Source organism: Channa argus, chromosome 23, assembly GCF_033026475.1.
Source record: "Channa argus isolate prfri chromosome 23, Channa argus male v1.0, whole genome shotgun sequence".
In the NCBI taxonomy this organism is placed as follows: Eukaryota; Metazoa; Chordata; class Actinopteri; order Anabantiformes; family Channidae; genus Channa; species Channa argus.
In genome coordinates this window covers 11,592,321-11,619,406 of record NC_090219.1, presented here as the reverse complement: position 1 = coordinate 11,619,406, position 27,086 = coordinate 11,592,321, and the positions used below count along the sequence as shown (strand labels likewise).

The 27,086-nt window shown below is 40.9% G+C and overlaps 3 protein-coding genes across 5 annotated transcripts; 2 read left to right on the top strand and 1 right to left on the bottom strand.

Annotated features, from left to right (window-relative positions):
- Positions 1–1,037: 1,037 nt before the first annotated feature.
- On the top strand, positions 1,038–6,342 carry LOC137108791 (uncharacterized). Its single transcript, XM_067493831.1, has 2 exons — positions 1,038–1,144; positions 3,385–6,342. The coding sequence occupies exon 2, from the start codon at positions 3,404–3,406 to the stop codon at positions 4,472–4,474; it is 1,071 nt and encodes a 356-aa protein (XP_067349932.1). The 5' UTR covers positions 1,038–1,144; positions 3,385–3,403; the 3' UTR covers positions 4,475–6,342.
- Positions 6,306–12,992, bottom strand: LOC137108790 (mixed lineage kinase domain-like protein). Its single transcript, XM_067493830.1, has 11 exons — positions 12,869–12,992; positions 11,670–12,123; positions 11,083–11,160; positions 9,586–9,763; positions 8,966–9,066; positions 8,755–8,890; positions 7,648–7,732; positions 7,412–7,554; positions 7,019–7,068; positions 6,652–6,792; positions 6,306–6,474 (listed from the first exon to the last, which is right to left on the bottom strand). The coding sequence occupies exons 2-11, from the start codon at positions 12,115–12,117 to the stop codon at positions 6,428–6,430; spliced, it is 1,407 nt and encodes a 468-aa protein (XP_067349931.1). The 5' UTR covers positions 12,118–12,123; positions 12,869–12,992; the 3' UTR covers positions 6,306–6,427.
- A 2,208-nt stretch (positions 12,993–15,200) lies between these two features.
- Positions 15,201–26,944, top strand: rfwd3 (ring finger and WD repeat domain 3). 3 transcript variants are annotated; one of them, XM_067493673.1, is made up of 14 exons: positions 15,201–15,383; positions 16,179–16,265; positions 16,349–16,659; positions 17,027–17,295; positions 17,413–17,468; positions 17,758–17,955; positions 18,136–18,227; positions 19,165–19,279; positions 19,751–20,006; positions 21,409–21,559; positions 21,663–21,839; positions 21,978–22,192; positions 24,153–24,367; positions 24,550–26,944. In XM_067493673.1, exons 2-14 carry the CDS (start codon positions 16,257–16,259, stop codon positions 24,691–24,693), a joined length of 2,208 nt encoding a protein of 735 aa, XP_067349774.1. In that variant the 5' UTR covers positions 15,201–15,383; positions 16,179–16,256; the 3' UTR covers positions 24,694–26,944. The 3 variants fall into 3 exon arrangements, with proteins under 3 accessions (XP_067349774.1, XP_067349775.1, XP_067349776.1); XM_067493674.1 differs by lacking the exon at positions 16,179–16,265; XM_067493675.1 differs by lacking the exons at positions 15,201–15,383; positions 16,179–16,265 and adding an exon at positions 15,427–15,799.
- The last annotated feature ends 142 nt before the right edge of the window (positions 26,945–27,086 follow it).

The window sequence follows — 27,086 nt, the reverse complement described above, 5'->3', positions numbered from 1 at the left end:
ACCTGGTGAAATGGCTGCAACCAATCAGCTCCTGCCACCTGCCATTCAGTCAACGAGTTCACCTGTGGCTAATTTTGTGACCGTGTAACCCACACACACACACACGGGGAGAGACAAAGATGACTGCGGTCATAACACTGTTTCATGTTTGTGCTTGTTGGAGGTGTTTTAATGAACATTTTTCTCATGTAACTACACAGTAAAAATATTTGTCCTCCTGAGATCGGAGCTGGAAAATCCACCTGCTCTGTGACAAACATGAATTGTTACGTCTCACATTAACTTTCAGTCACTTTAAACCTCACATTTTATTCGCGTATGCATGTTTGACATTCTTGGTCTTAATTACACCTTGACATCAGTGGTTCATCATCTATTGTCAGACTTGACAGACGTGCAGACTGAGACAGCTGCTCTGAATGCTTTTGGTTTCCTGGTTGCAGAATCTGATGCCCTTCACACAAGTAAAGTTTAAAACACACGAAAGTCTGTACAAAAAGTGCTGAACAAATGAAGTTTCATTGAAAGTTTGAAAGGATTTATTGTAAATTTCTGTGGAAATGCATCGTAAAACCTGGAAATCAGTGTTTTTTCCTGCACTTCCTGTTCCTTCAGCCCAAATTCTGTTTTTATATCTAATGGGATTTGGTTAATTTGCTGAAATAAGATCTGCAGTTGCACACGTGAATGAACTTTTTTACAGGTACTTGCATTTTACTTTTTTTGTCTTTTTATCTTTTTGTATATGTTTAAAAGTTTTGAGGCACTTTGTGACATTGTTTTTAAAAAGTGATGTAGACATAGAATTTATATGATACACATATGATATTCATCCTTTATTTATTCAGGACAACAAACCTTTTTGGCGACAGGGCAGCAGCACTGAGCTTACTGGAAACTGTTAGAAAATAGAGGAAGCAAATGCATTCGTGACATTTTTTAGACTCTGAGAGCACAGTTTACTGTGTGTGTGCTGCTCATGCATCAGCCATAAGTAGTGAAGTCTGACAGCTTTCCTGAACAGGATTAGCAGGTGTTGCATGTGGGATGAAACAACTCTTACATAACATAGCGTTAAAAATCTACTTTTGTTTCTCCTGATCGACCCTGCACAGACCTGCAGCTTATCAAGTGACGCTAACAGGTAAGTCTGTTTGGTTTGGTTTGGATTTTCTCACTGTCACTGTCCTGTAGAAATTCCAGCTTTTTCAAAGGTTAATGATGAAAAAAACAACAGCACAGGTGTTTGTGGCAATATTGGCAGTGATTTCATTTGACAAACCAATGGATAAAATTGAAAGAACATTTAATATGTCGTCCCTCAGCCTGAAAAATAAAGTCACAAAGTCAGACTCTCAGAACACTGGCAGCAGTGCAGAGGTATTCGATTCTAAATGTTTTTGCCCGACTCACACTTGTTACGAATCAGATCATTTCAGTTTTGCAGCTCGATTAGTTAGAGAAGTGCCACAAGCACTAACATAAACAGCCTTGAAGAAGAAATGTCACTAGGATCTAACAAATAGAAGTTGCTATTATAATGCAGGAGGTCTAAAGGTTTGTGTCCTGCATGAAAGTGGGGATAAACAAAAACAACAATATTTACAATGTTGCTTTGTTCCTGTAATTTTATTGCAACAAAATTTACTTTGATTTTTATTTCTACACTTTGCTGTTGCTACTTCTGAGTAAGTAAAATACATAAATCCACTGTATCACTTCATATCAAATAAATTAATTCATGTTGAATAAATTATGCCACATGTACAATTTAAAATCACAATGGAAAGTATTAGGCCTTTTACGTTTTCCACATTTTGTTATAGTTGAAATTTATCTTAAAATTAAATGAAGTCCCTTTTTTCCAGTCTACAGTCTACACACACTACTCCACAGTAACAAAGAAGTAATAAATAGGGAAACAAAGTAAATCTAATGTAAAAAAAAACAAATCTCTAAAGTAGTCACACTCAGAATAAATAATAATAGTAAGGAAAAACTAACCAGCTAACAAATAATGCCTGGGTGCAGTATAGACTATTGGTCGGCCTATAAATCAGACGGATCTTCGACTTTGCCTGATTAAATCGAAGTTCTGCGGACACATCTGCCACCTACACTGCAGCCATTTTACTCCCATGTGATTGGCACTTAGAGAGAGCAGTGAGCAGTGAGATTAGCAGACCTGAACAAGTAGCTGTGGTGTTCACGCTGCAGTCTCTCCTCTCAGTCTGCTCTCCAAGAACGAGGGCGGAGCTCAGCAGCTCCTCATTCACAGAGCAGGCAGAAGGAGGACAGAGTACGTCAAGGTCAGGTGAGACGCTAACCTTAGTTTGTGACTGGACGTCACTACGCTTGACTTGTTACACTTTACATCACAAGTGAAACAAGTCTCAAAATAATGGAAATATTATATATAATAAACAAACAGATTAAGAAATTGTCCTAATGAAAAGTCTTATTCTGTCTTAAATGGTACTACAGAGGTTGTGTTTGCCATGGGGCTTATTTTCCACGACAATCCAAAATTCAATGAAAAATACCGCTGGCGTTTGTCGACGGAACCAGGCAGATGTTAACTGCTAACAGTCAGTGACTTTCTTACTGTCACCTGACGTTACCAGCTTTAGGAAACAAAGGTGAACCAGAAATATTAATATAGAATTTTTCATATGATTCCATTAATCATATTTTCATATGATTCCATTAAAGTTTGGGATTCTCAGAAACTAAAACAAATACATATAACGCTACTACTACTACTCTCCTTTCGGCTAATCCCGTGAGTTCAGTGTCGCCACAGCGGATCATTGTCCGCATGTTGATTTGGCACAGTTTTTACGCACGATGCCCTTCCTGACGCAACCCTCCCCAATTTCTACCGGGCTTGGACCGGCACTGCACAGCTGGGGAGGGGACTGGGCTGTCAGGGGTTCAGTGTTTTGCCTAGGGACACTTCGACATATAGCCAGGGCCGGGGATCGAACCACTAACCCTGTGGTCCGTATGCAACTGCCTTTACCAACTGAGCTATAGCCGCCCTACCAATACATGTAACACTATTTTTAGAATTTTCTCCCTCAAACATCTATAAAATTTGTGTTACTTTACTTTTTCCTGTCTCTTTCCACTCACCCCAAGCAGCCAAGGCAGCTGGTCACCCGGCATGAGTCTGGTTTTGCTGGAGGCTTTAAACAGTTAAAAGTTTTTTTTTCCATTTCACCATGGCTTGATGCTTGCCAGAGGGATTTGTTGCTTCTTCTCACATTCTGTAAAGTGTAGACCTTCCTATGTAAAATGTTTTGAGATTATTTTGCTGGGAATTTACGGTATACAAAGAAAATTAAATTGAATTAACAGATTACTTCTATTTCATTCCAACAGTCTCCAAAAGCACATCAAAATGATTCCGGTGTCGGCAATCTTGTCCATATGCAAAGCTATCTACGTGATGGGTGACAAAGCAACAACCAACAAAGACTACTGCAAACGAGTTGTCCAAAGAGTCAAAGCTCTGGAGGAACTGGTTCTGACCATAGAAAAAAGGGGACCAGGCCAAATCTCTTCCACTGTGGCCAATGCTCTGACGGAACTCTCCCACACTCTGGATTCTGCCATGGACCTGGTGAAGACATTCTCTCAATCCAATTCTGTAAAGAGGTTCATAAAGTCCAAAAGTCATGAAAACAAGTTCTCCCAGGTGAATGAAAAACTCACCCAGTGCTTCCAGATTTTGTCCGGTGCTCTGCAGATTGAGCAAGGGAACATGCTGAGCAAAGTTTTGGAAGTTGTTTCCGAGAAGAGACAGGATGAAAGGCAGCCACCTACCAGCCCCACAGGCCTGATACCTCTCCCCATGCCAGTGGCTGATCCCAGAGCCCAGATGTCTCCTCCTATGCCGGAGCCTTACCCTGCTGCTCAGATGCCTCCCCCTATGCAATTTGCTGACCCTTCAGCTGAGGCATCTGCCCCCATGCCAGTGGCTGAATTCACAGCTCAGATGTCTCTTCCTATGCCATTGGCTGACCCTGTGGTCCAGATGCCTCTCCCCATGCCAGTGGTTGACCCTGGACCCCAGTTGTCTCATCCAGTGCCAGGGTTTAACCCTGCAGCCCAGATGCCTCTCCCCATGCAAATGCCTTACCCCACATCCCCAATGCCATCTCCTGCACACTCCATCAGTTCTTCCATGCCGATGTCAATCCACAAAGTAACCACACCAATGTACTGCATGAACTCCCCCATGGTAGCATCTACCTCCATCAAGCCCATGGTCTTACCAGGAACCATGACCCAGATCCCTTTCTCTAATACCTTTGTCTCTCAGCCTGTCCCTCATAACCCTGTGAATGGCAGTATGATGACGACAATGTATGCCCCCGGCACAATGGCCCCTTTTCCTAGACTTGTTTCCCCTTCTTCCACTTTGCAACTTGGTACGGTCTCTGCATGCATTAGGTCTTTTTTGCGTTAAAAAAATGCTCGAAGTGTTATTGTAGATGGCGCTTAAGTTGAAAAACTAAACAAAAAATGTTATGAGGGTTTGCTTCCACTGGCAAAATTTCCCAAAGTTTGTACACACTTTGCACTTTCATTTAGCCTCATCACATAATCTTCCAGTCAAGACATGGTGGTACCATCCTATGTCAGGTCTTCCTCCTGTGTATATTTGTGATTTGGCATTCTTAGTTATTAAATCCTGTTACAGAGATCCTGTTCATCATTAAAGAAACCAGTAGCTGAGGATGATGATTTATTCTTAACCTTGGGAGCCATGACTGGCGTGTGGCATCTCTCCAGAACAGAGAGACCCAGGACTGGAGTCATGGTTGACATTTCAATACAACAATGACGTGAAAGAAAAAGCCAGACAGCACTAGTGAGGTGTCTCAGATCAGAACAGGGCCAGATAGATTCTAATTTGGCATCTTAAATAATAGTCTCTTCAATAAGCCGGAAGAATTTAGTTACAAAATTATTAATTGGGAATAGAAATCAGAAAGTGCAGTCAACAAAACAAGACGCTGCTCTCGTTATACAGGCCGTGCACAACAGGGTCGTTCACAAACCACAGGGTCCGTGGTTTGATGGTCCTCCTGGCTACACATCTAAGGGTACCTTAAAAAAGTTCCTAGAGCCTCTAAGCTTCTTTGGGTAAAAGCCTTTGCTAAATGACTAATTGTAATTGTAGTACAACACATTAATTTCACGTAAAGACCTGAAGTTGACAGTTCTGACACCTTCCAACCAATCTGATGAGCGGGAGTGGATCTGCGAGAAAGAATGAAGAAAACCGCCCAAATCCATGTGTGAGAAGCTTGTATTGAGCATTTAGCTTCAGAGCTGTAATGCACACAACTGAATAAAGGGTCTGAGTATTTTTGCAAGTCAGTGATTTCAGTTTTTTTACTTTTAAAATCAAAACATTTATTTTCATATTTTTCTATAGGTTATTGTTGACTGATGTACAAAACCTGAAAGATTTTCTTGAAGCAAACATTATTCTGGTGTTAAAGAAACATCACAGTTTGGGTCAAATGTTAAAATAGATTTTTACAGAAACAGCTGTCACCACGTCGACTGCTTGTTGAAACATTACAGCAGCCTCCAATGGAAAGTCCCCTTACTCACTGAAGTTGAGTCATCCACCCTGACTTCCTTTGTCTAAGCATTTTGTGATTTATAATTTTATCACACTGTTTCTCAGTTGCTCGAGTTGGCTGGTGACTCAAAGCGTAGAGCATTGAGTTGGGCTGCAGATCAAATCCCACCCCACCAGATGTGGCCCCGCCCAGCCACCAAGGGCCACCCTGGTGCCGTTCCCGAGCCCAGATAAAATGGCAGGGTTAAAAATTCATGCCAAGCGACCCTTGAAGGGACAAGCCAAAACGCTCCGAAAGGTTTGGAGGCCAAGGACCGAGAACAGGTGCTGCTGCCAGAGAAGCCAGCCTGGCTGGTGGGAACTGTACTTTTTAAACTCCAGGAAGTGTAGGATGGACCAGTCAGTGGGTTTGGACATGAAAAGGTGACTGCGAGGAAACACTTGGTAGATGCCTTTTCAGCACAACTGTCTCCAGAGCTGCTTGTTGAATCTGTTAAATCCTCCTCTGCAACTGCTGCTGCTGTTGTTCGGGGGTTGGATGTGATGCAATATGCATTTTCATTTTGAAGTACTTAAAAGTGCTACTAGGTCCAGCTTCACCTGCAGGTTAACACACAGCTATTTCAAAAACATTTGAAGTTACAGTGTTTACACCTCAAAGGCTGGTTTTCAGGAAATGATCAGCGTGTGCAGCCACAGTAACTGATATCAAAATGTAAAGCTTTTATTGTCTTGTAAACTTGGTTTGTAGTCACAGATATACAGGTTTTCCACAAATAAAGGGCTAGTTTTACAATTTCAGGATTTCAGAGGGTTGAAGAGTGTTTACTGCTCCAGCTGAGCCACCACACAGTGTAGTTTATCCACCAGCACTGGAGAAGAAGAAATGTTTCAATTACTGTCCAGTAAATGTGTCTTTGACAATAGTTGTTTGTCCTGTTACTGTGAAATTACACCTTTACTCGTACTAATGCCTGTTTCATATTATCCACCAAACCCCGCTCACCAATTTATGAGGCAGTTTAACAGACACAATGACTGTAATCTACCTCCAGCAGAAGGTCTGTGGAAGCCGTCATAAGCCCGACAGGCGTTGATCAGGTCTCCCAGTGCTTCAGGACAGTCACCAGGAAGATCCTCCATAAATTTCTCTTTGCTGACTTTCTGGTAAATATCCTTATTTGACCAATCTGGAAAAAGGGCAAGAACACATTCTCAACAGAAGCAGAAGATTCCATCTATCACAGTGTACAATTAAAATCCAAATCTCCTCAGGAGGTTATCTAGTTATTACATTTTGTGTTGGTTTGTGATGTTTCTCTGATTAAACCTTATCTCTCTGATACGAGTTTAAACTGGTGGTTACTGGTGAGTATAACTCAACTCAAGGACAGGAGTCTTCTGGCAGTTACACACCTTTAAAAGGTCTCTCATGGGTTGCAATTTCCCACAGGACGATCCCAAAGCTGAAAGAAGTCATTTCAAAGTCAGTGTGGTGTGTTTTATAATCCATTATTTGATCGTTCATGTGTTAGATTGTCAGATAATTAAATTGTAATGGATGGCACCTAGTATATGAATGATGTATTATTTAAGTCTTTGTTAACAATTACCATAGTAAGAAAGATGGTTCTGTTGGTGATTATCTTGCTCAATTGCCTTGTGGCAAAATGTAAAAAAAAGAAAAAGAGAGAAAGTAGGAAACCTGCATTGTGTTCACAACTGGCAACTCTAGGAAGTGATACCACATACATTAATTGACCGCCATGCTGCTGCACACTCTGTTATAATCTCTGGAGGGTTTCTAACCTGTACATCTCACACTCCTTGCTGTACTTGTGGTTGATGTCACTCAGAGTCTGAGGACAGGAGTAGCAAAGTGACCTGCTGTCTTTGTCCTTCGATGGCTTTTTCAGCGACGTCTCCGTTTTCGCCAGCTCAAAACCTCCTAACTGTGTCAAAAACAACAACAACAACATCAGGCATTTTCTTCAACCCTCATTCAAATGGCTGGAAACATTCCCAGCAGGCACTGGCTTCAGTACCTTCACTCTGAAGCCGTCAGCCACCAGGAACTTGCTGCTGTCGATGCATCCGTGAACTTTAGTTTTTTCTTCTGTCTGGTGCAGTCTAAGAGGCAACACAGATGCTTGTTAAAGCATTTGATCAAAAACATCAAATCATAAAGTAAAGCTCCTCTAATCTGCAACTCTGCCCCCACCACAGGGCAAAGACCAAATACTACCAGGACAAGCTCGGCAACACCACAGACACCAGAAAGCTGTTCTCCACTTTCGAATCACTCATCTATTCACCTCCTCCATCCTCCTCTCTCACCGTCGACGACTTTTCCGGCTTCTTTACTGACAAGGTGGCAGCCATCAGCTCACAGTTCTCCTCCAGATGATGACATCCTGCTAACTTCTTCCAACACTGCATCAATCTCCTCATTTTCAACTCTGACTGAGGATGACATACCTCCACCCTCCTCCTCTCTAACCATCTGGCCACCTGCTCTCTGGATCAGATCTCTTCCACTCTGCTTCAAGCAGTTGCACCCGCACTAAGCCAGCCATCACAAATGAACTCATCCCTCACAACAGTCACTTTACTGGCCTCATTCAAGCAGGCTCAGATTACCCCACTGCTTAAGAAGCCTTCTCTTGACCTTTCCCTTGTGGAGAACTACAGACTCGTGTCTCTTCTTCCATTTCTGGTCAAGTCCATGGAACGAGCAGTCTTCAATCAACTCTCAGACTTTCTTTTCCAGAACAACCTCCTGGATGTTAACCAGTCTGGCTTCAGGAGTGGTTACTCCAAAGAAACGATGCTCCTGACGGTCATGTTTTTTAACTTAAAAGCGTCTGTTAAATGACTACATGTTGAAGTCATCAGCTGCTGGTGGTTCTCCTGGCTGGCCCAGTGCACCAGGTGTTTCTTTTGTTTTCAGGATGTTCCAAAATGTTGTATTGGCTTCACCTATTATTTATGCAATGCTTCTGATAATTCCCTCTTTCCTCACCCAGAGGCAGCTTTTCATGTGGATTTATCGTTTTTAAAAAACTAGGAAATGAAGCTGAAATTCTAAACTTTCATATCAACACTTATCATTACTTAAATATAAGAAAAATGTGTCACTACGCATCACTGACCGGTAGAGTCCTTGTGCAGCATCCAGACACATACGAGCTTTTGTGGTCCACGACAGTTTGCTGCCAGTGTCCAGAACCTGCCGCAGACTGCCCTTACTGCAGTACTCCATGATGATGAGGAACTGAGGGCTGGGTCCTACAGACAGTCACAAGGTCACCTCACATCACAATCATGTTAAAAGTGCAACTGTACACGCTGCTGCCAACTCACCGTCTTCATCCTGGACACAGATGCCGAACATTCGCAGGATGTTGGGTGACTCAAAGCGCTTCATGGTTTGAACTTCCTTATCAAAAACAGACTTCAGCTCTCTGCACGTGGAGAAAATGTTGAAGTTAACAATGCTTCTCAGGGGGAGGGGCTCAAACTTTAAAATGGAAAATAAAATGCAAAACAATTTACAAATATTAATAATACATTTTTATCTTACTGGTAGATAATGTAAATTAAACCTGTAAACCAGCAGGTTCTTTTTGTGTCATTGATAGAAAGACAACTAAAATTGCATAAAGCACAAAGCTTTGCTCAGTTTTTACCTATGACCTCGGTCTACATAGTTGTTTGTTGTGGTGTAGAATGTAACACAAAAACGGAAAATTACAAATTGACAATTCCATATTTTTTTCATATTCTTTGTTTTACAATTTTTCATAATTATAATTATAAAATGTTTCATAATCTAATGTGTTCACGGCATATTTTTAATAGCCCAGAGCCCCCCCCCTCTCTAGAAGTGCCTGCATCAGGCTACATGCAGAAATAAACTAATTCTGCTTTTAAAAACACAAGTTTCCCGAGTTTTAACTGTTAAAGTGTGGTGAGGTTCGGACCTTAGGCTGGTGTTCATAGGCTCCGTGTATCTCTTGATGGCCACTGTGAATCCACGATACTGTCCTTTGTAGACCACTGAGGTCGACGTTGTCATGAAGGGTTTTTTGGGATAGTCATACTTCAGTTCATCTGGTTTAATCATTCGGATGTCCTCCTTAGTGATGCTGGGCTTGTTCACTGTGAAAATTCGGTCAACAAGTATGAAAATGACCACCTCTCCTCTCCTTCAAACTTACATTGGCTCATTTGGCCAAAACCTTGTGGCCAAATGAGCTAATGACAGCACAATTTTAAGTTGTGAGCAGCTCAGACTTCAGAAAAAAAGACCTGCTCTTTAGCTACTAAATGCTCCACTATGTAAACCAGCTGCTCTCTGAATGTCTGCCTGCTCTTTGCTGCTGGGCAGAAATGGACAGTGGGTGGATAGACAGTCCAATGACCCTTCAAAATGGGACAGCCACTATGATACCAATGGTCTTGAAATGCAGCCTTTGAAGGATTTGGCCCCTGAATTAAAAGAGACACAGCTACTGTTTTGTACCACCACAAAACTGAACTTCCTTTTCTGTTCCCTGTGTTGCCATAGAGAGCGAGTCCTGGACAGAAAGAAAGCAGGAAATGTGTAGTGAAGAAAGTATTGACTTTCACTGAATCTCTCACTAACAGTTCCCTTAATGTTAAATATATTCCTGTAGTAAGAAAAATAGTTTGTGTTTTCTAATAATGGTAACTGTAAAATCAAGCATTGTTTGTTTGTGGCCTGATCTCTGCATCTGCATGTCATGGAAAGTGGGTCAACAGAGGTCAACTTATAATAGGGTTTGTTGTTTCGACATTTAATGATGACATCATTATTTACATATTTAGTTGGATTATGTTTGCTTTGCCCTAGTTAGTCACACGATATGGATATGATATGAGACATGTGAGTGTCCCAGGACAGCTGAATCATGACTAGGGACACTTGGGCCATTTTTATAAGCGTGCACACACAATACGTATGCACATGATCAGTGCTGCCCCATGAAAACAGAATGCCTCATGTACAAAGAAGTTCCCCTCTTCTTCGTTAATAACGTTACCGTCACCTGCACACCTCTGTCCACAATGTCTTTGACTTCATATCCTCACCTATAAGGTAAGTCAGTTAAAGCTACATCGGTGTACTCTCAAAAAGAAGGTAATGGTTTGGAAGGTTGCGGTTTTATTGTCTTCTCTTCGAGGATAACGATGAATTTAAGCTCGCTCCCCAAAGTCGTTCCTGAACCCCTGGATGACCCATGGAGTTTGTTGGTGTAGATCACAGGTTTAAAAACATCAGCAGTCAGCTATTCTTGACTAGACCAGACATGTCTGACTATTAGGGCTGCGTAAGGACAGAGTAACATTTACAGAAAACACCAGTGGATTAAAACATTTGTGTGACAGCTACAATAGCGCTGCTGTTTCTAGTTTCAACACTACTGAAATGGAAGCTTGTGTTTCGACGCACTCACTCATCTCCATGATCTGTTTCACATCATTTCTGAGGGATTCCATTGTCTCCTCCTGGGCCTTCATGTATTCCATGACCACTGAGGACACAGACAAACACTGATGAAACAAAAGCAATAATCTCTGGTCTGATCTGATACATAATTGTACATAATAAGTGTGACGCTTTGTAAAAAGCAGCATTAATAGACTAGCTGTAAGAAGCATAGGTTATACATAAATGGACATTTTTATACTATTATTATGTTGTATTCTATAGTGTATTGTATTGTTTACTATGAGGACCTGAGAAAAGTATTATTGTGAACCTTTATATGTCCTGGATATAGAGTAAAACTGACATAAAGTTGACTTTGAATTTCAATTTGACTTTGCAGTAATAGACTTGATGGTCCAGCAGAGCTGACTCATATGTTCTGATTAAACATGACATGGGTCATAGAATAAAAATACATAGTTTAGGAATATGTTTGTGCAGCAGCGTAAGCTTTTACATAATGTGCACATTGAAATAACATGTCCACATGGACCAAAACATTCAGGTGATTCATGGGATTCTTCACATAAAAGCAAAATCGCTTTCTCTCACATTTCTTTAGCTCCTCCTCGTCTTCCTTTCTATCCTTCTCATCTTCTTTTTGTCTGGAGGTCTGTTCAAACACGCTATACAGCACGTTGCCCTGCTCCACCTGCAGAGATATAGACAGCACCTGATAGGCGTCATTGAGACGATCATTCACACCGTCAAACTCTTCTCCGTGGCTGCTGGACTTCAGGATGCGCTTCACCCAGTTGGCCGAGCCGTATTTCTCAACAAGCTCCTTTGCAGATTGTAGAGTGATGTACAGTTCAGTAAGGACTTTTTCTACGTCTGGAGAGTTTTCCGCTTTGTCCCTGCCTTTGATGGACTTCACCAAGTCTTCCAGGGCTTTGACCCGGTCGGAAACACGGCCGCACCGCTTCTTGTTGGCCTTCACATTTTCAACCAGGCTGTAGATCTGTGAGGCTATGGACAAGATGGGCTCTATGAAGTCCATGATCACCTGGAGACATTATAAGTAGCTTATAAGAGCAGAATAATAGAAAAACATTTTGGAAGTTTAATTAGGAATCAAATTCAACTTTCTATGAAAACAGTGCAAGAGTCAGAGGCCTCAAATTTGTATTCATTTAGCAAAAGCCCAAGAAGAATGAGGCCGCATACTTTCAAAAACTGAAAATGTTGTGTGAGTAATTTAACTAAAGTATAAAGCAAAAAAACATTTAGTGCTATCGTATTTTGTACGTGGGCCTTTAGTTCAGCCCAAGCAGCTGCAGTTTCTCTGGGCTTCCCGCGTTGGCTGCAGTGAGTCGTTTCGTTAAAGAGGGACATCAGGCAAAGCAGCACAGATCCCACAGAAGCCTGTGACATCACGTGCGCTCGTATCTGCTAAAACGTGCACTGTGTGTGTGCAGATCTTAGTCCTACTGTAAATCCCACCTCTACGTATTATTTTCTTATTCGACTGAAAATCCTGTTTTGTGGAAAAGCAAGATTTCTTATTTGGCTCATTTGCATAGTTTTGTCTCTCATTCAGAGAGCCTGTCTTCGTAATGGTGTTCATGAGCACCAGTGACGTACTGTGGTTGGCAAAGTAGTACTAGGTATTTTGTTTTCTTTAGCAAAACTACAGACCAACATCACACTGAGGACAAAAAGCTTTATGCAGTGTAGATTTAAGATTCACAAGCAAGATGAGACAGCGGAAAGGTTTACTGTAGAAAGGTATAAGAAATAGGATTACACACCTTTTAGTGGACGTCCTCCTGTCTCAAAGTGTAAAATGTAAAATGAAACTGCTTCTACAGGCAGATACTTCTCTCTCTGCTGCTCATCAGTTCCTGTTGCTCAGTCAGCTTCTCGTCTAACAGACTGCAGACAAGATGGTGACTGTCAACCTCAGACGGAACTTGGCAACTTTATCTGGAAGTTGCACGCAAAGCATTTATTGCAATTCCTCTAATAATGGCATCAGTGTACCCAGCACTGAAATAACACACAGTTGTGGTTTTATAAAATACCCGAGAACAATAAGCATGTGTTAAAATGTAGTTGAGTTTGCATGCAAAGTTGGGATATGTCTAGGAACTGGGAGCGATTAGCAGCAACAGTTAGCATTAGTAATTAACAGCTAGCCGCCAGCATTAGCAAATAGCATAAGCACCCTACAGGCTATTTAAAATAATGAGAAATATAACAAATGGTCAATTTAAATCAGTTAAGTTAATTTAAAATGTGTGTTTGATTTAGACGAGCTCCAGCAGTTTGGTTGCTGTACTTTTAGCTGTTAATGTTGGTGCTAAACTCAGTTGGATTGTGGAGTAAAACAACATAGAAATGTAACTAATAAAGCCGCCAGAGAAAACACTTGTTTGCTGCTCGATAATGAAATTAGATAGATCAGAAAGTTAATAGCTGTCAGCAAGTTTACTAGGTGACCGGTTAGACTTGCAGCGTATATGTATTTATACTGATATGGAAACATGTTGGATGTTTAATATTGTTTATGTCATGGTTGGTAAAATGTTACTGAACTTCATGATTACAGCCTGACAGCAGAGCTAATACACATCAGGTGAATGTCAGATGACGGTGCTGTTGTGTTTGTACAGGACTTCTTCACTTTAAATGTGTTGCACCAGTCGTGGTGTGAGAGTCAAATATTCTACACCTGTAACACAACAAGTGCTAAAAGAAATGAATGTAATGTTTAAAAAATGTCGTAAGATTCAACAACTGCTTAATGCTTGAAGTTTGTAGCATTCAGGTTTTGTATTAAGAGGTCAAGATTAAATGTTCTGCCCATTTTCCGCTGCCACTGAATTGTAAAGAGTAACATCAGGTGATTTCTTTAGTATGTTCAGCCTTCACAATCATTACACGGAGCACATTGTGTGTATTAATGCGTGTGTGCATGTCGTCCAGGTGGATGAAGACGATCCATGAAGAGGATGGCAGCTGAAGAGGCCACGCTACAGGGAGCCAGCTTGTTCAAAACACAGCCAGGTATGAAATAAAAGGCTCAGACGCTGACGTGATTCATCCACCTGACTCATATTTTTTTATCTTCTCAGTTAGTGGTTTCTCAGCATTTTCACTGGCCAGTTATGTTTCATATGATTTGACTATGACTTGCTAAAAGTGGCTTGATGTGACTAGTTTCAAAACCTTTTTAAATGTGATTGGCACCTGCACACACGTGCAAATGTAGATAATGAATTAGCTTCAGTAGAGTAGCCACCCTGACTTTACTCCTGTACAAGTTGCTCATCTTGTTGCTAATCAGCCTCACTGCGTACAATGCTCGATTCTCTTGCCCCGCTGAAAAAGAAGGCAGCAAACCAGAGGAGGTGATTTCATCATGGTATAGTTAACAAACTGGCAGCTTAAAGCAGGCGTCACGAAAGTTAAAAAAGAAGTGGTGTTAGCCTGTTTAAATATGTTCAGTAATGCCAGAAAAAACAGCATATGATTATGTAACATTTTATTCATACAAATATAATTAAAATGTTACTGTGAAATTACACCTTTACTTGTACTAATGCCTGTTATCATCAGATAGTATCCAATAAAACCTGCTCACCAGGGTTGAAGAGTGTTTACTGCTCCAGCTGAGCCACCACACAGTGTAGTTTATCCACCAGCACTGGAGAAGAAGAAATGTTTCAATTATTGTTAATTATTATTAAATGTGTCTTTGACAATAGTTGTTTGTCCTGTTACTGTGAAATTACACTTTTACTCGCCTGTTTCATATTATCCACCAAACCCCGCTCACCAATTTATGAGGCAGTTTAACAGACACAATGACTGTAATCCACCTCCAGCAGAAGGTCTGTGGAACTGTGGTCTCTGCGCACTTGAATGACTGATGTAACTATTGTTGTGGATGTTACTTCATAACTAACTTTGATAGAAGTCAGCACCTTTTTAGTATTTTTTGTAGTATTTTTATACTAGTTTTGGGTTTGTGTACTTTTGCCAGCTTTCGCGACGTGACAAAAATAAAAGCCTTTCCAATCCAGATGCGAGTTTTCATCTTCACAACAAACGATCTTGGGCGGTGACGTAGCGGCAGAATGGGGCGGGCGGAGCGGTCTGGCGCCGGGAGATTCGAGCCCGGATCGCGGTCTTGACTAAGTTAACACGACTGCGTGAACTGGCCTTAGCCAGTAAAACCAACCTGATCTATCGCCTTACTGCGGAGTCATGTTATTACTCACCGTGTTTTTTTGGAGCAGTTAAACCTTCTCTTCCAGATAGGTAATTCGGTGTTAGCTTAACGGGGAGCTGCTGCTTCTCTCGTCTCCAGGTCGGTCAAGCTAGCTAGTTGGTTAGCTAACAAGCTAGCCGCGCTAAAGTGGCAACGAAGTTAATTTATTTTCTAAGCTTATTTACATTACAGTCACAACATGTGATAACAACTGTTGGTTATAAATGTGTTGATTTCAATTAAAGAATAATTTAATTCATAACCGGCGTGCAGGCAGTGTCATAAATGCTGATTAATGTTTAGCATTAGCATACGCGTAACGTTGATGTTGGTTACCAGGACGAAGATTGAGCTTCATTCCTTCACCAGTAATGTTGTTTGTGTGGTGATAACCTGCATAAAGACATGTTGACTGAAGGTTTCACTGAAAAACGAAGCTGCTGCTTAGAGGCCTTGAAGTCCTCGGGTTGGTATTTGGCATTTACACCGAGAACGCATCACTTGTCCGGGCAGCGCAATTGACCGTGTTTAGCTTCACATCATACACACAGGGTGACAAATGCATGAATTGCGTTTAAATGCAGCCTGTAGGTGCAATTACTAATGGACTAGTACTAATTACGCTAACAAATGTTAGCTGACTGATTGCATGAATGACAACAACAAGAACACATCTTAAAATGTAAGATATATGTAATAGCAGGTGGACATGTTCGTTGACACGTTTGAAAACAGGGAAAGTTTTAGTTTTCATATCTAAAAATCACTAAAGTTTATATTAGGACCAGCTTGAGAAATCCAAAACTATAAGTTCAATAGCCCACTATTGGTCTTTCTATTTCCAGCACAAGCCCTCCCATCTGCAGCTGAAAAGTTATGGATCCATTTATGCAGTTTGTTCTAACAAACATATATGAACAAGGATGCAGATGGTAAATGTGTGAAGAGTTCTTAACTGTTTTCCCCAACAAAGTAGTCATTCCCACCTGTTCATGCCCTTTGTGTCGTTATGCAGATGGAGGCTATGGAGGTAGACTCCCCTGTGGAGATACAGGTAGGAGGGAGCAGACATCCAGAGGTTGTTGCTGCAGCTGCAGGCCTGGGTGAGGCTGCCGATGCACCAAACATCATCTCTGACTCCGGTAGCAGCACCGAAGTGGACGAGGATGATGATGATGATGATGATAATGACAATGGAAGAGCACAGGGAGCAGCCCAAGCACCTCCCAGGCTTCCTGCAACCTGGGCCTTCAGTCAGAGGGCGTTGGGTGGTGCTGCAGCTAGACCATCAGCATCTCAGCGGGCACCCATACGACGGAGCGTCAGGTACCCAGCGTTATTTCACTAATAAAGCTTGGTTTATAATTCAAAACTCACTGTAATGTAATAATTAGGCTGCAGCAGAGAAAATGTTCTAAAAAGCTGCGTAACATCACACAGACACTAATAAAGACCAGAATAAAAAAATAGATATTTCCTTTTAAGAGGTGGTAGAGACCAAAAACCAAGGTAAAATAGAATGAAGACTGGCTTCTTGGTCTTGTGGACAGAAACACCTCTCCAATATTTAGCTGTAACTCTGCATGGCTTGACAAAAGTTACTGTTCATTCTTATTTAACTTAGCCCATCTTATATCCAGCCAAATCTCAGCCGAAGTTTGTTATTAAACCTGTCTATCGTGTGCTGCTTCAGGCAGGGTCTCAGGGTGCACTACCCCAGCCAGACTGCAGCGCCCTCCAGGGGCTTCCCAGACTTCCTGCTTCGAGCGCCAGCTGCCAGCGTGGCAGAGCCAGAGTCTGGCAGCACCACAGAGGTCAGCGAGTCTGACGAGGAAGCAGAGGAAGACGGGAATGAACAACGCACACCTGCTACTGTGGTGTCTGTCGTACCCGCCCCACCTGCCAGTCTTCACCTCACTGCCTCCATTCACCAACCACAGCCACAGGACGCCAGATCAACCAGTGAGTCTGAAGATTTGCTTTTTCAGACCTGTGCAAAATCTGCTGTCACAGTTTTATAATTGGGCTCCATTAAGCTTCTGTGTATTTAATAATTTACTGTGAATTTTCTGTGTTCAGGCTCGATTTCAGCTGCAGATAATGACAGGACAGAACCTCAAAATGAGGATGCACAGGTACCACTCAGACATTCTCTTTGTCTCTTTCCACATTTATTTACTGTATTCATGTCTAGTAACTTAAAAACACGTAGTAGTGACTACAAGCATGGATACAGACGAGATATTAATGTTTCTGCTACACAAACTAGATGTACTACCTTTCATTTTGTCTTTTCTCCAGAACATCGTAGCCACATAACCCAAACTGTCTGTCTGAATGGCCTTAACTCAAATGTTTGTCTTATTTTGTCATCCTGTTGAAACTGCAGTTTCATTTTAAATCTATCACCAATTCCACCTCTAGTCAGTTCAGGCAGCTCCAGCTTCCATCCAGTTGTCTAACACTGAGGAGACTGAAGGCGACACCTGCACTATCTGCTTCGAAGCGTGGACGACAGCGGGCGAACACCGGCTGTCGGCTCTGCGCTGTGGACACCTCTTTGGCTTCACCTGCATTCAGCGTTGGCTTAAAGCTCAGGGCCCAACTGCTAAATGTCCACAGGTTAGTGAGGTTAAGGTGTAGAAGAACCAGAAGTTGTGTCAGGTCTTCAAATGTAACATTTTCATAAGGTTTTGTATCCATATACAGTTAAATACATTGTTTCACACCAATTAAATGACTTGTGCTGCAAAAATGCTTTTAGGAATTTGTAATTACATTGTTTCTGTTGTATTTCTTTAGTGCAACAAGAAAGCAAAGCGTTCAGACATTGTGATGCTTTACGCTCCAAAGCTGAGAGCACTGGACAACTCTGAGCAGGAAAGCTTAAAAAAGTGAGTTATGCTTTTTCTGCCTCACTGCCAAATACCACATGTGTGTGAGAGGGGGGTGTGATGTTGACCACAATAATATTATGATATTTTCTGGAATTTTATTGATAATAATAAGGAGATGTTATTGGCAAAATGTGAAACCTTCTGAAGTTTAATAGGTAACATGAATCATACAATTGAGGCAGAGCTATATGATTTAAAAAATCTGCCACGCAGTGTGTACGTTAGGTTGAAAGTGTTTTGATTTGTTTAAAACCATCTCTCTTGTTTGTGCATTGCCTCTTTGATGTATTTGGTGACAGTGTTTGTTAATTGTTTATTTATATATTTTTTAAATTTAGCTCTGTCACGAACAGCTGCAACTCCAAAGCTTTTCATATTTTTTATATCTTGTGTGATAGTCACTTTGTAGTTGTCATCTTCTGAGCAGCATGCATCTTCTCAAAGCCTAAGCTCGTCCATGTGAGTGTGAATTATCCACGTTTAGCAATTAAATCTAACTGTAGATTTTGAGGCTGGCAGTGTCTGTGTTTTGTCTCCCGCTGTTGTTCGTTCATCCATTTTTATTCATTCATTTTTTCATTACATTTCAAAGCAACTACACTAGTTTAGCTTTTTGTGTAATGAGCCATATATGCACTGAATTTTGCAAAGCAACCTCATTATGTTAACTCTCAAACCATAAAAATAGTAAGATATTGTTCGGGTCCAACCAGTGTGTTGACATGAACAGACATAGTGTGGCACTTTCTGTTTGTATTTGGACCTTGAGTAAAAGTATTCAAAATTGTCCATTACATCAAATTGGCTTCTTTGTGTCTTGACCTGGTTTGCATAAACGATCTTATTGTGCCACCATATGAATGATCTAAAGCTGTTACATTTTTAAAAACTCAACACAGTCTGCCCAATCTAATAAAGCATTTAATTTGTGCAGGTCGCTGGAGCAGGAGCAGTCTCTGAGGAGGAAGGCTGAACTGGAGTCAGCAGAGTACAAACTCAAACTGCAGGTCGTCACCACCAAATATGGACAAGTGCAGAAAGAGCTTCAGGTAACAGTGTGAGCTGTTCACAACCTTTTCTGATTCCTGTAAACTCTGATGTTAAGATGTTGCTTTGGGTTTGGTTTTGTTCGATTTCTAGTTGTAACTACAGTATAAAGAATCTGAAGAACAAATACCACATTCTCAGGAGTGAAGAAGTTATCATGCCTCTTTTTGTTGTATTAATAACAAAGGATTCTGTATTAATACTGTAATTCTGTACTTTGTAATTCTGTATAAATTCAAACTGTAACCTTGCAGGTTTGAGTTGTTATTTGTATTATGATTAGCATGTTGTCACTCAACTCAAACTATTGTTTAAAAACTATTATAGTAAAACATCTTCAATTTCTGTCCTGAGAATTCTTTTAACATTATTTTGGAAATTACATGTTGGTTAACTAATGTTTGAGTTTCAAACAAACTGAGTGTGTTTTGTTCTACTGGTTCAAATCCCCCCTTCTCTCCCTGGTTGTATAGGAGCTGAGGGCTCTAATGGCCCAAACTGGTAGAAGCTCAGTTCCCTCTTCTTCCTCCTGCTCTTCTTCTTCCTTGGGACCAACGCCGATCCTCTTCGGCCCCTCTCAGAGGGCTGAAGGCTCCAGGACGGCTCAGTACAGCTTCTCCAAGGCAGTTCTAGTGTCTCAGACTGGAGGCTGCAGGGTGTTGTCGTACTGTGAACCTCTAAGTTGTCTGCTGGCCTCACAGCCTTCCCCTCACTCCACACTAGTTCCTGGTGAGCCATGTTTCTTTGCTTCTAAACCGACTGCAACAGCAGCATCTGCTCACCTGCTCTGCTTTCAACTCGGCAGAATGCCCTGAGTTTCAAATAATTTCAGACAACAACACATTTTGAAACTGAGAATTTTAGCTTTGTGTGTGGGTTTTTTTCCCCCCCATTTAAAAGATTGTCAATTTCAGATCAAGTGGTTTATGAAAAATAGTGTCAGATTAGGTATTAGCGGGTACCCTGTGGGAATGGACGCTGATCAGGACTGGGGCCAAAAATGTTTAGCACATCTCTATTGGCCTGACATTCCTTCAGTGCCCCCCTTCAGGCCAAAGCGACTAATTATAGCTCATGGTGAATGCAGGAGTCTCGCCAGCATTAGAACCAGAGGAACATTAATCATCTGCCTCTGCTCTCTATAATATAACACTTTTTGATACAGTTATGTATGACAGCAGAAAAATGTCCAGATATCTTGGAGAAAGATTTTTTTTTTTTTCCCTCCTTTGGCATTTTCACTCTTATTTCTGTATCTCTGTATGTTCTCTTTTAAAATTTGCAAGAATCGGACAGGTTTCTGAGTTGTAGTTCCATTGTGGAAATACTTTATAGATTTCCAAATTGAAGCCTTAGCTTCACGCTCTCGTGTCACTCAGTCCACATCCACAAATCCACCGGACCACTCGATGAAATTGACATGTTTACTTAGACACATGTATATTGTGTACATAACAGTCTTCAACATGCAGAAATTTCAACAAAACATCATTGGCACGAAACACTCAAAAACAAAAAAAAGAGAGCGACGTAAAGAGAGAGGTTAAAAAACTGTATGGCTCCACTGTCCTCTAATTTCCCCAAAAAACCCCTGTTTTCGTAACCTGTCACCTGACTTCCCTCCCTCTAGTCTATCAGAATAAAAGTACTTATTTATTCAAAAATAACAATCATAGTTTCTTTCTGATATAAAGCATTTTGAAATCAACCAAACACAATTCCCATCCAAAAAATTAAACAAACTTGCTGAATATGGCAAATATTTCTTCCACTCATTTTAAGACTTTATCTATTAACTTAAATTGCTGTAATCAACCAAACATAAACTGCATTTAGGCTCCTACATACTTGATCTTAGACATATCGACCGTTTGTCATCATTTCTATTTACTGTCTTTTACTGGAAAGACAAACAGGATTCTGAAACAAAGGCTTGTAGTTTTTGGGAGGAATTGGGTGGAGAAGCATCAGTACACTGTATAATTAACATCAAACCATTTAGATTTATACTTCAAATCTGTCTGTGTAGGAAAACAATTGTCTAGTTCTCACCTTTAACAGTAACCTGGCACCTGCTCCTCCTCTTCTCTGATTCATACTCTCAGACTTCTTCTCTGTCTCCTCCATTCAGGCTGTGGGGTGAAGAAGGTGAGTGCAGTGACCATGAAGGCAAGTCAGTACGTTCCCATTCACAGCAAACAGATCAGAGGTCTGTCCTTCAACAGACAGAATGACAGTCTGCTGCTCTCTGCTGCCCTGGACAACACCATCAAGCTGACCAGGTGCATACACACATGCTTTGCACATGTCTGTATTCAGTCAAATGGAAGAATTTAAGGTGTGACAAGTGGACTGACTATGTGTGTGTGTCTGTGTGCACTGCAGTCTGCTGACAAACACCGTGGTTCAGACCTACAATGCAGGTAAACCGGTGTGGAGCTGCTGCTGGTGCTTGGACAACAGTAACTACGTCTATGCTGGGCTGATCAATGGTTCAGTGCTAATCTACGACACCAGAGATACCAGCACACACATCCAGGAGCTACAGCCACTACGTTCAAGGTACAAAAACGCCCACATCTGTAAAATTAAAGGACAAATGGCTCTAAAAAAAATACAAATGTAATCGTAAACTGTTTTGTTTTTTGTTTTTTTCCCCTGAAATCTAAAAGTTGTTTATCATTGATTTTTTTTTTTCAGGTGTCCTGTGGCATCTCTGTGCTATGTCCCACGATCGGCATCAAGCTCATTCCCCTGTGGTGGGCTGATAGCCGGTTCTCTGGAGGGTGCGTGTTTCTGGGAGCAGGTCAACGAAACCACGTACAGACCGCATGTGCTACCACTGGAGACGGCCGGCTGCACTGACATCCAGGTGGAGACGGAGAGTCGACACTGTCTGGTCACATACAGGCCAGGTGAGATCAGACCACAGGCTCCACACAGACGTAATATTTAATTCTGTTGTTATGCTGATGACTCTCAGTTGTATCTCCCAATTACTCCTACGGACCATAGTAGGCTGTGTTCTCTAAGAAATTATTAGAAACTGGATGTCCTTAAATTAATTTCAAGTAAATCGGAAATTCCTATAAATAGACCTTTCAATATTTCCAGTAATATACTGCCATCCTTACGACATTTTATTATAAAATTTGTTTAAGTCAGTTGCAAGAGACTTGGTGTTTTATTTGGTAAATGTTCTGCACTTATCTACCTGTTGCCACTCAAAGCGCTTTACACTGCTTCCATTCACACACACTCACACACACTGATGGGGGAGCTGCTATGCAGCTGGCTAACGCTCACCGGGAGCAACTAAGTTGGGGTTCAGTGTCTTGCTCAAGGACACTTCCACATGTGACCGGAGGAGCCGGGGATCGAACCAACAACTGCGGGATTGGTGGACGACCGCTCCACCGTCCTGCCCCAGAGTTGCCCCAATTTGACTGCAACATCACTAAACTAGTTCAGTCGTGCTTTTATCATCTTAGGAATATTGCAAAAATAGGGCTATATCAAATTTTAATAATGCTAAGACTAATATTCATGCTTTTATTTCCTCACATCTTGATTATTGCAATAGCCTATTTTTCTAAGTTCATCAAAAAGACTTGAAACGCCTACAAATTGTTCAGAACTCAGCAGCTGGGCTCCTGAGCCGAACAGGGAAGTTGAGCCACATTACTCCTGTCTTGTGTCTCTACACTGGCTTCCTGGTTATTTTAGGATGAATGTTAAGATTTTATTGATTACTTGCAAAACTCGACATGCTTTGGCTCTGTCCTATATTTCTGATCTCTTAATTCCATATCTGCCATTACGACATGTAAGATCTTCAGACAGTGGATTGTTGTCTGTTCCAATTTCCTGGTTAAAAACCAAGCGGGATAGAGCATTTTCCATCATGGTTGCAAAGCTCTGGAATGACCTGCCTGAGGTAATCAGTCCTTTTGACTCAGTGTCATTATTTAAGTCTTGTCTTAAAATGCACTTTATCGAATGGCCTTTGCTGATATTTGTGAGTTCCCACTCTACCATAATAGTATATAGGTGGAGTGTTTGTCCGTCTGCCATTTCCTCCCATGTCTTCAGAGAGTTTCTAAAGTTCTACTAGTGACTCTTTGGTTCTTCATCATTTCTTCAATATTATTGATAATAGTGACGGTCGCTTATGTGGAGTGTAAACAGTGGAGATTAAGTCTAATTCTTAAATAGCTAATATTCTCCCATGAAAACAATAGACTGTGTGAAAAGGCCTCTGAACCACTGAGACATCTGCTGCAGGAAAACATCCGATCAATAAGCGTCTTGCTGAGCAAGGAAAAGTGTAAACACAAGAAAGACACAGCTTGAGCACCGGCTGAAGCTCTTGCACAAAATATTTCACGGGCATCGTACACCAGACTGGATCATCAACTGACTTCAGTGCCACTTTTTTTTAGTCTTTGTTTTTCTCACTAAATTTGTGGAGCATAAGTTCTCTGTTGAAAACCTGAAGTCGGTCCTCAAAGAACAAAAACAAAGTGTTTTTATTGTGTTTCAATAGTTTTGTGTTAACAGACATTCTGTGCTAAACCCAAGCTTTCACTGTGGTCTGTTGTCATGTTACATGAGGATTATTTTGAGATCACACAGGAGATCAAGTGCCTTGAATATAAAATTATTTAATTTAAATCTCCAAAAACTGGACAATAAAATCCACTATTTGGTCAGAGCCCAGTATGATGCCTGCAAATGTATTGTTTGATTCACTTGGAAAAATTCTGCCACGAAAAACTGAAAATCCTCAGTGCAAGAGCTGTTTGTATTTTTTGTCTTGAACAAATTATCATTAATTCATTAACAGTTTCCTGTACACTCTCTGTTCTTCTGTAGGACGCTCTAACCCATCTCTGCGCTGTGTCTTAATGGCTCTGAGCCGAACACCTCAGCAGGACTCCGCTCAGATGCCCAGCTGCTCCTGCTCCCCAGTTCAGAACTTCAGCGCTGGCTCGTCCTGCAAACTGCTCACTAAGAACGCAGTCTTCAGGAGTCCAGGCGGAGAAGGGATGCTGGTCTGTGCCGGAGACGAGGCCTCCAATTCTACCATGGTCAGTATATAAATAGGAGCAGAGATCCCTTTTAAAGTGCGCTTAATAGGCTTGGTTTAAAAAAAATATATAAAAAAATACAGCAATTTAGAAAAATACATATTTATTTAAACCACCAAAAGTTGGCTAACATTATTTGCTCTAGCTCTAGCTCTTTCTTATCTCCCTCTCCTTCTCCTCAGGTGTGGGACGCCAGTGCCGGCTCTCTGCTGCAGAAGCTCCCGGCTGACCTCCCAGTACTGGACATCAGTCCCTTTACGGTGAACGGTGAGCACTTCCTGGCCTCGCTGACGGAGAAGATGCTCAAGCTGTACAGGTGGGAGTGAATGGACACGAAGGGATCTTCACTGTGTGAACTGCTGGTTTAACCCAGAAAAGACGACAGACATTCGAATAGAGCACAAGAAGAAGGATGTGTTGGTAATAAAATGCTGCTAAACTTTTATCTGTATGTTTACACACAAAAAGCTAAATTATAGGAAGCCATCAACCTACATTTCAGGTTCTTCATTATCAGTTTTAGTACATTCATATTAATGCATCTGATGAATATTTGACCTGCAGAGAAAACTAACAGCTCTCACGAGCAAAGAAATAAGACTGAGTCTAAGGTGGTTACTTTCCAGTGTTACACCACTGTATGTGATGAAAGCTTTCAGTGTTATCAGGTGTAAGTATTTCTTTAGGGGGAATGGTGTCGCCCTGCAGCTCGAGACCAAACAAACCAGTGTGTTTGCACGTTTTACTTCTTAAACTACACATCACATACATCCACAGTAGTGACAGTAGTGACTGCCCATTTGGGCCAGTACACACCTGTGTTTACCCAACTATTCCAGTCTGCACAAAAACAGTGTAGGACCCCAACAAACATTTTTCATTCCATAGTAACAGAAACTCTTTGATTATTCAGTTATTGTTTTGTCTATAAAAAGTCCGAACTTGTTGAGACATATCCTGTCAGTGTTTTCTAACACCCAAAGTGACACCTTTTTGAAAAGCTCAGTTTCTTTTAACACCAGTCGAAAAAAAAGCCCAAAGACTTTCAGTTTATTATCACAAATACATGTAACATCATGCTCTTTAAGCTGGCATTTTTTAGCTGCTGCTTAAAATAACTACTTTCATTTTGTTTGTACTGAAAACTGATTATGAGCGGATATTTATCTTCTCACAAATGATTTGATGGTTAAATGTCTGTGAGTCTGCAGTTATTCTGTGTTGCAGTTTATTCACCAGGAAGCACTGACAGCTTGACTCTTATAGTGTGGAAGCCCCAAACTCTACATGGCTTTATCACAGTCCTTTCTGTTGGAGATGGATAAACCAACAGGCTGGACCTCACTTAAAAAAAAGAAAAAAAAAAAGAAAAAAAAAAGCATATATCATTTTAACTTAAGGCTGCCTGTTAATTAAACATATCATGGGTTTTACAAAAACTGATTTGCAAAATCAGGTGCCCACTCGAACACCGAAACATGTTCTGCTTGCTGTAACCATCCCTGTAATTCACATTAATCCTCTCATAAACTATGTTTAACTAAGCTGATGGGGGGAGGGGGCACCACATATACCGTCCAGAGTGTTGGTAGATTTGCATCTACAGTTAAAATGAGGCTTGAGCAGTCTTGAGTTTAATAAATCAGGTAATTATCTTCCAAAGTTAATCTCTTCCGTTTGGAATTCACTTTGTGTTTCTCTGTTGAGCTGCACCAGATGTGCCCTGGGAAACAAATGGGGAAGATTCCTTTTTGATTTGAATAACTAAGACTGATAAAGCCTCATTTCATTGTCTGAAAAGGCTTTTGCACAGACTGGATAACCAGAGTGGATTTCATCCTCAGACACTTTGACTAAAGGCGCATTAAAAAAAGAGCCACAATTCATGTCCTGTGGATTTGGTTATATGACTTTTCATTTGTCATTGAAGCTATAAATGAGGTTTGAACTCTGTGCAAGAGTCACCACACAGACTGTGCATTATTAAATATAACTCTGTGTCCACTGTGAGGGTTTAAAAACTGCTGCTGTGATTCAGAAAACTACCTGCTGTTCTGTGAAATGGTCCTGATTTTCTTATCCAGATTTTTTTTCTGATGCTAAAACTTGCAAAACTACATTTATTTTCCTTTTTTTTTTTTTTTAATTAAAAATCATTCAATTTCAAGTCTTCTCTCCAGAACATTAGCAGTCAAACTACTGGAAGAAAAGATATTTTTGTAGAAAATGACATGGTTTTGTGAATTTATAGCCCATAGACAACGACTTAAGATGCTCCAGTTCTGGGATTTGAGAATGAACACTGCTGATCAGCACCTTCCAACTCTGAAACAAATTTTAACTCCTACACAAATCGAAACATTATTATTCATGGTCTGCCATCTGATTTTTTATTTTACATGGTCTTTTATTTTGGTCTCCTGAACCAGAACATTAAGTGCCAATAGACTGTTGTTATTGTACATGTTTGTTTCGTTATTTTTCTTTGTGAGGTGTGTGTGTGTATATGTGTATATATTTTCTACCAGTTGTTTGTGTACAACTTTAAAGTTAATAAAAATGATGAGTAATTTTTAATGGGTTGTCAGAGTGCACTAAAGCCTTAACCTAAAACCTTTTTGTTTTTAATGCTGTAGTGCTAAAACAGAGATGTTATCACTATAGCTACATAACAAAAATTGAGACGAAAAAAATCACATGAATCACATGAAAAGCTGTC